Source organism: Lingula anatina, chromosome 3 (genome assembly GCF_051362555.1).
Source record: "Lingula anatina isolate TDL-2025a chromosome 3, LinAna3.0, whole genome shotgun sequence".
Lineage (NCBI taxonomy): Eukaryota > Metazoa > Brachiopoda > Lingulata > Lingulida > Lingulidae > Lingula > Lingula anatina.
The window spans coordinates 11,510,975-11,526,704 of NC_141769.1; the positions used below are offsets into that span (position 1 = coordinate 11,510,975).

Sequence of the window (15,730 nt, forward strand, 5' to 3'; positions counted from 1 at the left end):
CCCCCATCCCCCCACCATTTAACCTATGTTATTAAGGTTGTCATTTGAATTTTTTTCATCTGGGAATTCAAAATATATTTGGTATGAAGGTTCTCACTTACAGTGAAGGATACAACATATAGTCTTTAATACAGATAAGTTATAAAATACATAAATATTTTCTATTATAATAGCGAGAAAAGTTAATAAACTAAGTATACTAATATTGAGCAATGGTACAAAACAAAATTAAACCGTTTTCTTTTTCAATTGCACAATACATAATTTAATGTAAGTACACAAGTCATTTCCTTAAAAGGTGAGTCTTAAATTCTTTTAAATTGTGACCCTTTCTAATGTTCACTTTTACGTTTCAAGAATGTTTAATTAAACAGTCATAATATTACAAAATATAAAAGACCGTCTGAAGATGACATTGTTTTTCTTTCATTTCTTTTTGTGTCATATTCAAGAAATAAATTCCACTTCTGATCACTGATAAGCTGATAGCAAAGCAATGTACAGCACAAATAATATTTAATTTACATCATTACAGTGGTAACAGGAACTTTGTCACATAAATAGGGCAATAGTAAACAATGTCTGACAATAATACTGGTCCCTGTCTGTAGTCCCATGGTGGGCTGCACCTCATGCCATCTCTACCCATGAACAATTTCATATGTCAGCAGTGAAATTAATGTAAAGATGCTACATAGATCATCTCACCATCTTTATCATGATATGTAAAATTTAGACACTTTGAATAGAATACAATTATTAAAGTTTAATGTGCCTTGTTACCAAAATACTCTTTCAAATTCTTTAATGAGAACTGGGACAATTTTTCTGGGACTGGTAATGCTTTAGCAAAGTGCGCCTTTTGTTCCCTAAATTCCACTTAATCAAAAAAATTTCCATCTTTTCCTTCCATAAACAGAGTCTGAAATATCTGATTTCAGAACCATGTGAGATCTCATATAGTAATGTTATTCTTGATCTTATTTACTAATAGAAAGCAATGTGAATCTGCAAGCAACAACACATAACTTATCTTGTTGGCTACATTTATCTAACTGTAAAAAATTGTGGTTTAACATAACAGTAAAAGTATTCCAACAGCAGTTTCACACTGTTTTGTTCCATTGCATTTTCTCATTCAGTGCTCTATGTTGGGCTATATGCTGAAAATATGGTCATTTTGGCATGTTAGTTTTATGTCAGGCACCCTATAACAATGCATCGTATTGCTTTAATAAGGATAAACATCATGTTCTTAATGCCTCTGGACGGCAACATACACAGAGTTTGCATTGTGATCATCCTGTATTTCTGGTTGAGTTTAGTCAGCTAATTAGTTTAGTCAGCTATGGGTTTGATAAGTATCACCATGCTCTTAGAAGGCTCTATATCCTGCAGAGTAACTTGGATGTTCAAACTGTTCCCCCTAGAGCATGCAAATGTTCCAGTGCGCTGGACTTGGAGTGGTTTCTCCTGTTCATTGTGTATAAGAATTGTGGCCTGGACCTTGGCCTCGCCATTCACCATGGCCGAATCATGACAGTACAACTGTAGAGACCAGGTGTCATTGTTCTTTCGATATGTTATTTTCCACTCCCCTTCTTTTTGTTCATTCGGCACAGGGCCTACGTAAGTGCGCACATCAACCTGTATTCCGAACCTGAGAGTGTTCTGAATGCTGACTTTGTCCACCTGCAGATCAATATAGTCACGAGGCATGTAAAATATGTCTGCAAAACTGACCCCAAGGGTGCTCTGTGATGGGCACAGGGATCGAAACCTGTAAGCACGGCCGAGCAAGTCTTTCAGTAAATCTTTACATTCTTCATGACTAGCCAGTGCACTTGTCTCTACTTCAAACAAATCCCTGACCATCATCTGAGGGAACCTCACCAGGGGGAGCATTTGTTGTGCATTGTCGCTGATATTTGCAATATTACTCTCACTGAGCAACCAGCGCTCAGCTGCATGGTACATCATCAACTCATTCTTGATGATCAGTTCATGACTCTGCAGAATATCGCAGACAAATTCCAAATCCATAATCAGCCAATCAGGGGACTGTATGATATCTGCAATGTTCCAAGTTATAGTCTCATGGCACTGCTGGACCAGGTCGGTCAAGTTTAAGGCTTTGGCCCACGAATACCAGTTTAAAGCATTGGTCACTTTGGGACTACGGGAGTGATGAACCATATACTTTGTAACCAATTCTTTTAGGGACCCTACTCCATACTTGTCTGCCAGGCACAGTATGCCCACAGCACTCTCTGGGTTTATTGACACGCTCGCTGTGTACAGGTACTGCAAGAAACGTTCAAATGCCTCCTCACACTCCACACTTTCATTAAGAACCACTTCACTATCTCTGGTACCACTTAGCCATTGTTTTTCGTATAGCATACACTTGAACACTTCGCTGGACTTTGCCAGCACAAACTTGTGGCCGTAGAACCTTTGTTCGCCCACAGTCAGTATGACATCACTGAGTGCCTCTTGGTTGAAGAACTGGGACACATTCTGTATGAAGTCACTTTCGTCACGAAGGACTTGGTTGGGGTCATCTTCATGCTCTTCCATGTTGCCCTAGAAAATAAAGAACAGTAATTTTACCAATACTGGATGGGCAATAAAGTTACAAACAGAGGCAAAGAAAGTCTTGACTTTTATTTCAGATTGTTTTTTTTTTTTAATTTTCTTTAAAAAAAAAATCCTTTTGCTTAAGTATTTCCTTTCTTTGGTATTTCCCTGTAATAAATTGCCTCTGAGAATTGCTAAATGAAGATAGGAATTTCATTTCATTTTTTTTCTCAAGAATGTTTTTTAAGTTTAAGAATTATTAAGTCCAAATATTCACTAACTTATAAATATATTTCTATTTCACTGATGCTGTTAAAATGAACAATAACAAAAATTTGTTTCAAAACACTTGTGTTTACATGCCATCCCACAAACTAAAGAAATGAGCCTGGAAAATAAACCACAGATCACTCAAGAAAGTATTTTCAAATAAAGGTTATATGTGAATGATGATGTGCAATCTTGGACAACAATAGCCCCACAGTACTGTTATGGCCTAACAATATGTCACAGCGCTATAAAGAACATATAGAAGCACCAACTTCACCTCAACAACGCATATGATTGATAAAATGCGTGCGGGCAGGTATTAGCTGTCAGAGAGCATCTTAAATGTATCCATCAAATGCATTAATATAATATCAGCTCCTACACATTATACCAACAACTAATGAGCAAGTAAAACTGGCATGAAATAGTTGTCGCATCCCTTAAAACAATTTTAATATTCAATCATAAAAAGTATAATTTTACAATGTAAAATAAAGCTAATTTTTGATTTGCATGATTTTTCACGCTTCATAAAAAAGAATGTACAACAGTTTGTGTCTGAAAAACATTTTATCATTCATCATATTCAATCTTCTTTGGTATAAAATTAGTTGTTTGGCTGCATTTTTTTCCCCAAAAAACAACGGCTTGCAAGAAATCCCTACAGTGTGCTAAAAATATGTAATCTCTGCTTTGAAGTCTGTCTCTGAGTCTGAGAGATGACTCACGTCTCACATCTGCTGTATGATAGATCACTTAACTATGTTCAGCAAAAGGGGGTAAGAAACACATTAATATTCACAGCATCAGGTCAATAATAGACCTTGTAATACAGACAGCAGTCTATGCAAAGATTTTCCCTCTGCCTCAGGTGATAGGCGTCAAATTGCATCACCACTTGCAGAGCCAAGCTGAAAATAAGAGATCAGATGCAGAAGAGTATAAATTACATCTGACCCAGAAATCTAAATTTACTGCTGCAGAAAACAAATGTGTTATGTATAGATTGTAGGGCGGTGGCAGCAAGCAGTCCAGAAACTGTAGGGAAACAAAGCATTTAACAGCCAGCAAACCCAAGAGATTATAAGGATTCTAAACATTTTATACCTATAGCTGGAATAAACGGAAGCACACAGCAAGCGTACAATTGGCAACCACCACAGGCTTTTACAAAGCAGATAGTAAGCATTCCTCCAGGAGTACTAGGAGTAGATCAGCTAGCTGTAAAGTAGACAGACCATCCCTGGCAGCATCATGGTAGTAATGCTTTATATCTCCTCTATCTCTGCTAATATGGAGACCAAGAGGAATCAGAATAGAGTTCAAAATGTGCTGGAAGCAAAGAAGATAACCCACCAGGTCATAGATATTGCTAACAGTGATACGGACAAGGCCTTCATGCAGCAAAACAGCCGATCCCGAGATGACAACCCACCCCTCCCCCCACAGTTATTCAACGGGCAGGAATACCTAGGGGACTTCTTTGACTTTGATGATGCAGTAGAAATGGGAACTCTCAATGCTTTCTTAAAGTTATAAAGATAGAAAAATGTTGTGCTGATATTATGCCCTAAGGACTGCCCAAGAACATGGTTAGCAGAATGTTTTGAAACAATGCTACTGACTTTTTATACAACCAGAAACAAGGGACTATTGTCATGGTCTATAGCATTTAAAAAACGTTGGCACCTATACAGCCAGCCACATGATGCTTTATATTCTTCCTACAGATGCAAAGGAATTCATTTAGTATACTGTTTTGAAAACATATGCTACTGATACATGTATGGATTAAACGCCAGATGTCAGATAAAACCTATATAATAATATACAAATATAATTGCATGATAATTTATTTTTCCAGACATATGATGCTATATGGCTTGGAAGTGAACCATGGCATATAAATTCTGCAATGCTTGTGCCTCTTTGGTAAACATCTCTGTGTGTATATCTTATTCAAAGGAGACAGACAATGTATTATTTCACTTCATTCTACTGAATCAATATGGAAAGTAATTGAATGTGCAAGCCAAAATCATATTGGCAGCTATAATCAATTCTTTAAACAAAACACATATTGAGCAAATGCAGTAGGAACCACAGCATCAGACTACGCCATCCAGACTTAAAAATGAGAGCTTGAATACATATGTGCCAGTCAAATCTGGGAAAAATAGCTGCAAGAAATATGCTAGCCAGCAAACAAGACATTCTATGCCGTTCTGACATGAAAATGAGAGCTTGAATACATTTACGCCTGTCAAGACTGGGAAAAATCTGCAAGAAATATGCTAGCTAGCGAACAAGACATTCATAACAGAGCAAGCCTGCCAGATTAATTCCATATGATATATAATTATAATACTATAATAAGTTTCATAAAATTTCAATCGCAAAACAGGATTTCAAGGCCTTAATTCACAGTGTCAGGTCATGAAGAAGGCGTTTCCTAAAGATTGCAATCATCACTTTCAAATAAATGATGCTCTTGTTTTCTTTTGCGAAACCAACTTTGCTTTTCAATGCAGTTATAACCTACTTTGTCTTGTTATGTAGATATCTTGAGACAAATAAGCAAGTTAAATTGATGATGCTAAACTTTAAAATTATATGACAAGTTATGACTTAAAATTATGTTGCAAGTGTTTTTATACTGTTACTTCACAAACATTGGTGCTGTTTGAAAAAAATACTGAATTACTGAACTTTTTTGATATCCAATTCAGTAAATATAATATAGGGTGTTTTGGTGCTGTCTGAAAAAATACTTAATTACTGAACTTTTTTTGTTCTCCAATTCAATAAATATAATGCAGAGCATTTAAAAACATCTTACACATTGTGCTCGAGTTTCAGGTTCATTTTCATTTTCAAGCCTCTAGAATATTAAAATATTCTTCTTATTGCATATTCCATTTACAGCTTCTCTTATCACAAGCTGTGGCAGATATATTGCATGCACATTTATCAACAAAACACCCTGAGTTTCGGAGATCACTGGGAACTCACCTCCATTTTCAACATGCCTCTGACATTTCCAGTTACAGACATACCGAAATCAGATGTATAATCTCTGAAACACAGGGTTTTTGAGAGATTATATCTGCTTTCAACATGCCTGTAACTGGAAATGTCTCAAACACAGGGTGTTAAAACCTCCCACAGGCAAATCATACTGAGCCAAACAACAAACTGACACAGCTACTTTACAGACAACCTTTCACATGTAATAAGTTGGAGTTCACCATGAGGTTCGGGGTAATGACCATGCATGGCAGCAAGTATATGATTGGACAGATTTTATATACAAACATCCGTTCCTCATTTCTGTAACAACTTAGAAGTATAGGTGCTAAATAACTGTAGTGTGAACGGGTATTAAAATTGTTCCAAATGCATAATATTTTTACTTGTATTTTCCTTGCTTCTTAAAATGTGTGGAATATGATGACATGACGTGACATAATAGCCTGGTAACCATCCGTGTATATTAAACCCCTAAACTAGTTGTTTAATAATTGATTATTGTAATCATCATGCATTTGTTACCTTTTGAAAACTAAACTGAACATACTGGGGTATATACGTGTTCCAATATTGGAAGATGACACAATATCTTTATAGCTGTCTCACCTATCAGAATATACTACCACAGCTGCCTACCACATTCATTTCAAAACTAGGTTAGGAAGATGATGGATCACAGGGGCACCTGTCATTACTTTGTAACAGGTAGCAGCTATGTACTGGCTGTATAAATACACTATAAATACTAAAGAACATAAACTAAACTAGTTATTTATGAACGACAAATTTTTGCTTGGTATTAATTCCCACTGTAAACCCAATCACATACAAACTAGCATGTGCTAATTTTGGTATAAATGTCAGACTCATTTAAAAAAAATCATCACTCCTTTCACCTCTGCATTCCTTTCTTCTTCTTCCTCTCTAGCTGCCTGCTCACTGCCCTGCCTGGACTGCTGACCACCCCCCTCCGGCTCCCTGGCCACACCCTCACCACTCTGGGGTTCATCTTCAGATCCACGTGGAATTGAAATGCCCCTCTCTTCTTCCCCTGGGTCGCCTGGTCCCTCCACATCGCCCTCCTCTGCCTGGTCACCTGGTTCTGGTAGGTCAAGGGGGCCTTCAGGTGGGTCCTCCAGCTCTACGGCAACTAGGTCATTCACTGGACCACGAAAATAGGGGTTGTTCGCCATATTTTGTCTCTACGTGAAAGTTATACGAACACTTCCATCAACTTCATCTGGATTTTTTATCACCGTTTACGGATGTGAACATTTTGATTATTTCTAGTCCTCTGAAGGTCACACTGTTGATGAAAATTTTGTCATACACAGTATACGTCTTTCTGACAAGTTGTTACAACAATATGACAGATTGCCAAGTATTAAGCTGCTCTCTAGGTCTCCATGTACAGCAATGCAAATATGTACAGAGTTTATTGAAAAGTACCTGTAGAATGACTTATGTATATGTCCACTGCAATGCCGGTCCACCCATGTCCCACAGCTGTGACCTAGTTCTGTTTACCTGTACTGCTATCAACACAGGTGTGCTAGGAGAAACACTTAAACAAATAAATCTACCTGAGGCTGGCACCGAGCCAGGGAATTGTACTGGTATCATTAAGTATTCATTAAGGCAGAAAACAATGCACATAATAATTAAAAGGAAAGCCAGGACTGCATTTCAATATCAAATAAAATATTTTCATTGACATTTTCATACTTTTGGAGAATTTTAATAATCAACTACTAAGTTTATCCCTTAAAACATTTTCCTGTTTAAGACAACCAGCCAAACTCTACAGTACATGTTCACTTTAAAAAAAAATGACAAAAGATACTTAATGTGTCAAATGGTGAAAATAATCACACATTGTTTTTGACTATTTAATTTTTCTGTTTTTCTGCAGTAACCATTTCATTTTATCAATCAATTTGTCTTTTTCAAGGAGAATAATTGTACAATTTAAAAAACTGTTCTTGTGTTATGTGCCAAAATATATATCTAACAGCCAAAATAAATTAGTTTTTCACAATTTTTTTACAATTTACAAAAACGCTACATCAAGGGATAACAAAAAAAAAAAAAAAGGTTACCATTTCAAACAGTTTCATCCCCAATAAATAATTTAATAATATTATAAGTAAAAAATAGAATTTTGTTTCAGCAATTTTACTATCTGAAATTAAATGAAACCAAATTAACCTTACATACTACTGTCTTTGTGAAGTGATTGCAAAAAATCCTAGGCAGCCTCCTGCACATTAATACAAACTGACATATAAAAAGTACAACTACAGCAATTGTGTTCTCACACTGAAAACTACTCAATCATATCTGTGCAGCAGTGACAGTGTGATCTGGACCATTACATACTGACTGTTTTTCAACTGGGATTACTGTTTTGAAAAGTTTTAGAATCATATGGGGGGAAAATGAAAATGAGTGACTGGTTTACCCTTTTGGAAAATCAATATTTGTATCTCTCTCTAAAATAATAATAATAATAATGATAATAGCTTATTATTATTATTATTGTTTTTCTTACATTATTATAACAGATTAACATGCCTCCTCTTGTTTTCAACCTGCTCGTATAATCACCAGCTTTTCTGTATTCTAACCAATGCCTATCTATTTATATGACTGCATTCAGCAAGAGTCCCATGGAAAGTTGGCTTAATCTACAGAAAACTATGGTTTGACAACCAAAAAAAGGCCTGGTCATACACAAATTTTGGAGAACAAAATTTAAAATTGTTTGTTTAATGGGACCACAAATCCAAACCAAAGTAATTGTTTCATTTGGCTCGACTCCTGGACTAATAGTCATTTAAACCTGTCTTTTCAACAACAGATAACATCCAATTGACCTTGCCAGTGCATATATATGGCATTTTTCCCAGTAATAACAATTATAATGATAACTGTCATTCACTTGTCCCCCTTACCTGTTTCTCTGGTGCAGGAGAGATGGCATGCCAAAACTCATATCTGATCATAATGCTACAAACTTAAATAAATCCACTAAGCTGAACTCCTGAAACATCATCAATATGACAATGGATTTGCTCAGTTTTGTTCTTATCAGCCAGGTTCTTCACACAAAGAAGTCTGCGATAGTCATATCAGCCGTCATATGGCTATACTCAGTACAGTACACATTGCCCAGTGTATTGATCACTCCTTTGTCAGATTAATATCCACACACAGGTTGATTATATGCAAATGATCTAAATGTAGCTCCCGATAAAATAGCTGGAGTACTCCTCACATATAAAAAGGACAAAGTTAAACAGAGTATTGTCTATCATATGAGACATAGAAAAAACAATATGCAGATATATATAGTGTGATTGGTCAACTGATAGGTCCACTCTTATCTCCACTGACCACCTCTATTGTATGGTAAGGCCTTCAAATGAGGGCTTCTTTATTATAATTTTCAAATTCTCTATGGATTAAATATATTTAACAGTATCAAAAAATCAGATAAAATATAAAGTTTCTCTTGGTTTTTTTTATTTAAAACTGATAACAATGCATGATGGATTTAAATGACTAATTTCAAAAGAAAAAAAAAAAGAAAAAAATATTTACACAGGTGCAAAGTTTACTCCTTTCAACCCTCACTCTGAGTTGTAATAAAGCCATCAATCTACATTCCATTTATAATTCAGAAAACAAGCAAACATATAGAACGAGTACAATAGACCAGACTTGTCAATACAAATGTGGTAAATTCAACTACAGATAGGGAAATAATTATCTCACTGACATATATTGGATAAAAAAACATACTGTGCTTCAGCAAGGAGTGTATACACAGCATAATTGTGCAAAGAACCTTTCATTGTCCTTTAAATATAAGTAACATTAACTTCCAAATGTGGGAAATTTTTTAAGACATCAAAATATCTTTTATGCATTGGCACTTACTGCCTTTTTCATTTGTAAGATAGGGTATGCATCTTCCAATTTACAAGGGTATGGTGTGGGGCATGCTCCACTAAGGCATATTGCAAGTAAGTACACAGTAGATTTACATTTGTATGCATGGGCTTGTTATCTACAAACCAAGATTAATTTCACCTATTAAATAGGCTTTGTTTAAAAGATTATTCAGAAAATGTTTCCCTTTGATCCACATTTACTCAGTAAACCTACCAAATTTTAAGAAAGCATCAAAGGACTATTCAAGTCATATGTCAAGTATTGCATACTTCATACATGTCCATTCTTGACATTCTTTAAACCCTGGTCCAAGACCTACCCTGGACCTGGTCATCTAACTGACCACTCAGTGACCAATTAAAGTATATCAATGTCCAGTAAGCAGCTAAAGCTACTGTACTGTTTGGTTAAGCAGCAGGTGTGTTTGGAGTCAGACAGTTCACCTGGATGACTCTTCACATGCAACAATTTTATGACAAACACTGTGACCAAAATTCAAACAAGGAAAGCACTCAGAGAGCTCAGACCTCCGCCAAGGCAGCAAAGTCTCTATCCAACGCCGTTTCACCCCTAAATTTTCAATATTTTTGATTATTGATTATTGACTGATTATTGATGCGGATCACCACCAAAAACTAACCATCTGTTCCTTGGCCCACTTCTGACAGTTCCTGAAAATTTCACCAAAATCGGTCCATAACATTTTGAATTATGTTGATGACAGACAGACAAACAAACAGGGGTGAAAATATAACCTCCTTGGCAGAGGTAATAATAGCCCTTTGAAATGTCCCCAGAAAAAATAGTCCAGAATGACAATTCATCTTGGAAAGACATTAAGCTGTTGTTTTCCATCTTAATGAGTTGTACCCTTGCCAATTTCACATTCTTAACAGTTCCATGGTCTTGTAAGTTCATCTTTGTTCAGGGTAGCCCCTGAGTAACTTTCCTATGCTAGAACACTCAGGTAACACATAATACTGACTGACTAGTCTCACAAAAATACAATGTACCAGTAGCATCTTAAGTGCAATATGGACATTTGCCCCACTGCTGTGCTTATGTCTTTAATGTTTATAATAAGCAACTTGAATACAATTCAATTACAGTCAAGCGTGTAATAAATAAATTAAAAGTTAGACTGGTACATCACATATGTACTGTACCTCAAAGTGATTTGTGTAATCACAGACTGTGTGAAATTTAATCTGAAGTCTAAGTTCTTCAAGATATAAAGCATCAGATTATGCCCTCATTGCGCAATGGCTGGGTATCATAATAACAATGAAATAAAAACACAGGCTATTTGTACTAAATCACCTTTATTATTATATGTTCTACAGATATATGATTACTCATCCTGAGGTTAAATATGATGCAACCTTTACCTGCATCCTGGTGTCTTTCTTATAGACAGTGACTTAATTGGCCTTTCAAGATCACATTACCTGCTTTCTCTAATTTAAAACTAACTAAATCCTTCCACCTGGTTTTCATCTCACTGCTCCATCAGATTGCTATATAAGGCTCACAAGCTTGAACAAGTTACACTGTTCATTCAATTACTACCATGTAATATGTCTTATTCAATACAACTTAAAGAAGAAAATGAAAGAGGGAGAGCAATACCAAATGTCTTTCATTTCCATTGGCATAGTGTGATGATTACTTGTACAAGATATTTCAACCATTTCTCACTGACAATATCCATTCCCCTTATATGGTGATATTCTTATATAATCTTGTGTCTATGCCTTACAATCAGGCACAAATGGAATCTGCCCACAAACAAAAGTTTAGTTTATATCCGTACTTGTATACCTACATTACTGCACAATAAACCCATTCACCTCACAAAATTTAGTATTTTAACAACTAGTGATTTTCATAAAAGAATGAACATCTGAACAGTTTATTTTGTGGTTTTTATTACAATATGAAAGCACTTCAGAGCACTGTTTGGGTCTATTCACAATTAACCTTATTTCTCTATGAATAGAGGCGTGGACTTTGTTTTCTTAGCTGTTATGTCAACAGGAATACACTAACTACAGGTGCCCTTGAAAACATTTAGAATTGCATGTATGTGCTTAAATTCACCAATCAAAATCAACCATTTCAAATACAGTTTTCAATATCGTCTGGTTTTCTCTCACTGTGTAACAATTCATTAGAAATAATTCTAGCTACAAACAGAATAGAAATGAAAGAGATTTCTACAAACAGGGGGCCATAATGTGTGTATTAAAGAGTAAAACTTAAATAAACTAGAAAAGATAAATACACATGCAGGTGGTGCATTAAAAATTTCAATACTGCTTTGTGAAAGTTTGGATGAAGGTTATAATAAGCCCAAATTAGCTAGAGATGTTTTCTAAGCAACGCTCAAATGGTTTGAATGTCCTCTTTGTATAATGGTTTCTGTAAAAATTTATTCAAGTTAAATTAATAAGACTAAATCACAACATCCCTCATTTCTAATTTTTCATCTGCAGCAAAATTTTAATGCAGTGCATGTCAATCAGTACAATCACAAATGACAAAGGCCATCCCAGTTTAAGTGGTCTTATAAGCCTATTGTCCAGGATCGAAGTTAGGCTCCAATATCATTTGCCTAATAACAATATATAGGCCTACTTAACTTAATCACAATTTTGTCTTTTTTTAGCACAAACATTCATTCATGTTTCCTTCAGCATTTTCCAGCACTGTGTTGACATACAGTCATGTTTTTGGCAGCACATATCTCCCGCCATGCATCTTTCATACAGCTTATTTCTCTGAGTTAAGTAACGTCCAAAAAATATACGCATATGTCAATGAACTTTTTCAATGCACTTGGCAAACAGCCCATGTTGACATCGAAAAGATCTACGTACAGTGTCAATAAGTCAGCATATATTAAAACAGTGTTTGTTTCGCATTTTCTGATTTATTATATTTCATATTGAAAATGAAGACTCTGCTGTCATTTTACAAACCTTAAAAACGCATGCCACATACTATGGCACATGTCCCAAAAGCTTAATTGGTCGCTGGATCATCAGGCTCGCGCGTGCTTGGCCACTCGATCAGCTGTCAGGCGCAGGCATAAAAAGAAGTCTAATTTTCACGATTAATTAGCCAAAATATTTTCTTCAACGAGTGTCCACTAAAACTACAGACTAGTGACTTACCTATCGTCTGTTATCGTAGAAATTGTTCTTCACTCTGAGTTTTGTTGCCAGTTGTCTTTGTTTGACATACGATCAGCATGTGATTTTTTCAAGCTGCTTTGTTTTGATCTCGGCACAAATGAAGTCTCGCGAGATTTAGACAAAACGTCATCCCTCACTTCTCTTACTCTTTCTGCTCCACGTTAAAAAACCGGGACAGTGTTCAAGTAACATTGATAAGAAAAGATAAAGTGCTTTTCCTAACTTATTAAATCAAACTGAAACCTTATCAATTGGTAAAGTGAACCAATAATTTAAATCAATGAGAAATGTGCACGCAAGTCAGCATGAATATACATGTAGATTTGAATGTTGCAGCAATTAATTATATAACTAATTAATAAATAATATTATACAACATGATTGTAATTTCAAGTACAGCAAATCAGTATAGCTTTATGCGACTCAACAAATCTGTAACTGAATTATCAATCTTATTTGATAGACATGGCAATGCAAGTGGCTAGACTTTGAGGTACGTCTTAATCAATAATATCATATTAGAACATTAATTTTTAGGACTTTCAAGTTATCATTTAAAAATCAAGTTTTTTTCAGTTTGTGTGAACATTATATGGTCTTTTACAAAATGCATTGCACAATGTCTATTTTTCATTTTCTTGCCAACAGGCAAATTATTTTAAATTGATCGAATCACAACACATTTGTATCATGGCCTTGTTAAAAGTAATTTGTTTTATTAACAAAGATTATAACTTATTACAGCCAATTCAGTGCAGATGTTTCAAACATCATTTCAATTTTATTTTAAACACAACCCATTAAAAAGTGTCATGTATTCAAGCAAAAAGTATAAATAAACAAATACATAAATCATAATCAATAAAGAAATAAAATACAACAAACAATACAAACATTTCTTTCTACCATTTTCTTATAAATGTAGTAACAAATCATGAACATTTTATGCACATCTATTATCACCCTGTATTATTTGATAAGTCAAACAAATGTAAGTTATAAAGCTGAGATGATAAATACCAAATGGCACGAGCTTTTTCTTGAAACAATATCTGAAACAAGAGAGCAAAATAGGAAAATCATATTTATAAATTAACAATAATTAACAAACAAACAAAATTTTGTCAGCAATCATTAATCTAACAATTCATAACTTTCTTTATCTAAACTCACAGATATTTATTTATATATATATGTCATGGTCAGGCATATGTTATATAATTGAAAAAAAAAATGTAAAATTGAAAAATACATTCGCAGTTGTTAGTATACATTATAAAATAATCCTCTGGTATGTCAACAGATGAAAATATAGTTTTCTCTTTTAAACATTTTCATATTTCTTCAAAAATTCTCTGTGTGTCATCACTGTTGCGAAACCAAATGCCAGGTTTTTCAAGGCAGCCTCGTGGTACTCCTTTGTTGAAGTGGCATTACAGTCACTGAGGAAAATGACGTTGAAGTCATTGTTGAAGGCCACACGAGCAGTTGTTTCACAGCACAGGTTGGTCATGGTGCCAGTGATGACCACAGTGTCTACCTCCAGTTCCTGTAGTTTGCTTTTCAGTGGGGTTTCCCAGAATGAATCATAACGGCTCTTTTCTGTGATCATGATGTCATCTTCGACATTCAGGACCTTCTGTAGAGCTGGGATGATCTGCCATTCTTCAGTGCCTGATTAACACAATTAAAACTTTTGGGTAATCTCAGGGTAATCTGAATATCTAGTAATATGTAAAGTTACAAATAAAATCACATACGGATATGCCAACAAAACAAAGAAAGTAAATGAATTTATAAATGAAATTAAATCAAGGGTTTAATAAAAAACAAATATAGTACTGCCAGTCATATTTGCTTTATAATTTGCAATTATCTTACCTTTGATAATAGGGTTGTTCCACCACCTTGACAACACAGAGGTCATCTTAGGGTCATCGTGATGCTGGGTAAAGACCACAGGGAGGTCCTTGTTATGGAAAAGCCTGACCAAACTGGCAATGTTTTCTATGATTTTCCCATTCTCTGCAATTTCTTTAAACCGTCCTTGCATGTCAATCACCAAAAGTGCTATTCTCCTCGACATGGTACAAGCTGTAATTCTGCTAAAAATACAAATGAACAGACTTGTCAAAATAAGCTTTAAACTAAAATTCAAAATTAAATCCCTGCATACCATCAATAATACTGGTGTGGTAAGTGGGATTGGTTGCCCAATTGTTTGTAATGACTTTCTGCCTAAGGAAACCATTATCATGTTCAACTACAATTTAAAACTTTACTGCAAAGAAAGGGGGGAGGCAGGATCATACATACACACATACAGGAACATAAGTGAGCAAAGAAAAACTCATGGTTAACTTTACGATTGCATATGGAAACACTTTATAAATTATTGCCACGTACCCAAACGGTTGTAAAATGAAATATCTCAATCTTCAAAGCCAAGACGTAAATACCATCAGCATTATTACTCTCTATGGATTTAATTGATAATATCCGATGGAATATACCTGCTACGCAAAGGCTAGTGGACGACCTGAAATGTCCAAGCACGCGTGCCAAGGTTCTTGTTTACCTTGGCGTAAAGGTCTTACAACATTGGGAGTGGCAGAGGGGAAAATGATGACCAAACTATCCATGTAAATAAAATATAATAAAGCCATACAAAATAGGTAATGAAGACATACATGGTT

At 35.1% G+C, this 15,730-nt stretch overlaps 2 protein-coding genes across 12 annotated transcripts; both read right to left on the reverse strand.

Annotated features, from left to right (window-relative positions):
- Positions 1 to 97: 97 nt before the first annotated feature.
- On the reverse strand, positions 98 to 13,160 carry LOC106164221 (BTB/POZ domain-containing protein 17-like). 8 transcript variants are annotated; one of them, XM_087007610.1, is made up of 3 exons: positions 8,835 to 9,257; positions 6,777 to 7,432; positions 98 to 2,586 (listed from the first exon to the last, which is right to left on the reverse strand). In XM_087007610.1, exons 2-3 carry the CDS (start codon positions 7,071 to 7,073, stop codon positions 1,339 to 1,341), a joined length of 1,545 nt encoding a protein of 514 aa, XP_086863736.1. In that variant the 5' UTR covers positions 7,074 to 7,432; positions 8,835 to 9,257; the 3' UTR covers positions 98 to 1,338. The 8 variants fall into 8 exon arrangements, with proteins under 8 accessions (XP_086863736.1, XP_013397510.2, XP_086863738.1 ...); XM_013542056.2 differs by lacking the exon at positions 8,835 to 9,257 and having other exon boundaries at positions 6,777 to 7,082; positions 7,330 to 7,601; XM_087007612.1 differs by lacking the exons at positions 6,777 to 7,432; positions 8,835 to 9,257 and adding an exon at positions 13,014 to 13,160.
- Positions 13,161 to 13,727: 567 nt separating this feature from the next.
- On the reverse strand, positions 13,728 to 15,717 carry LOC106169437 (uncharacterized). Of its 4 annotated transcripts, none has more exons than XM_024075957.2 (3): positions 15,548 to 15,717; positions 14,916 to 15,136; positions 13,728 to 14,708 (listed from the first exon to the last, which is right to left on the reverse strand). In XM_024075957.2, the coding sequence occupies exons 2-3, from the start codon at positions 15,118 to 15,120 to the stop codon at positions 14,359 to 14,361; spliced, it is 555 nt and encodes a 184-aa protein (XP_023931725.2). In that variant the 5' UTR covers positions 15,121 to 15,136; positions 15,548 to 15,717; the 3' UTR covers positions 13,728 to 14,358. The 4 variants fall into 4 exon arrangements, with proteins under 4 accessions (XP_023931725.2, XP_013404350.2, XP_023931726.2 ...); XM_013548896.3 differs by having other exon boundaries at positions 14,916 to 15,139; positions 15,548 to 15,692; XM_024075958.2 differs by having other exon boundaries at positions 14,916 to 15,139; positions 15,441 to 15,630.
- Between the last annotated feature and the right edge of the window lie 13 nt (positions 15,718 to 15,730).

Coding starts and splice junctions, on each gene's coding strand:
- LOC106164221 (XM_087007610.1), bottom strand. CDS start 7,073: ATGGCGAACAACCCCTATTTTCGTGGTCCAGTGAATGACCTAGTTGCC. Junction 2,587..6,776: donor AAGAAGAAAGGAATGCAGAG/GTGAAAGGAGTG, acceptor TTTATTTTCTAG/GGCAACATGGAAGAGCATGA.
- LOC106169437 (XM_024075957.2), bottom strand. CDS start 15,120: ATGTCGAGGAGAATAGCACTTTTGGTGATTGACATGCAAGGACGGTTT. Junction 14,709..14,915: donor GAACAACCCTATTATCAAAG/GTAAGATAATTG, acceptor TGTGTTAATCAG/GCACTGAAGAATGGCAGATC.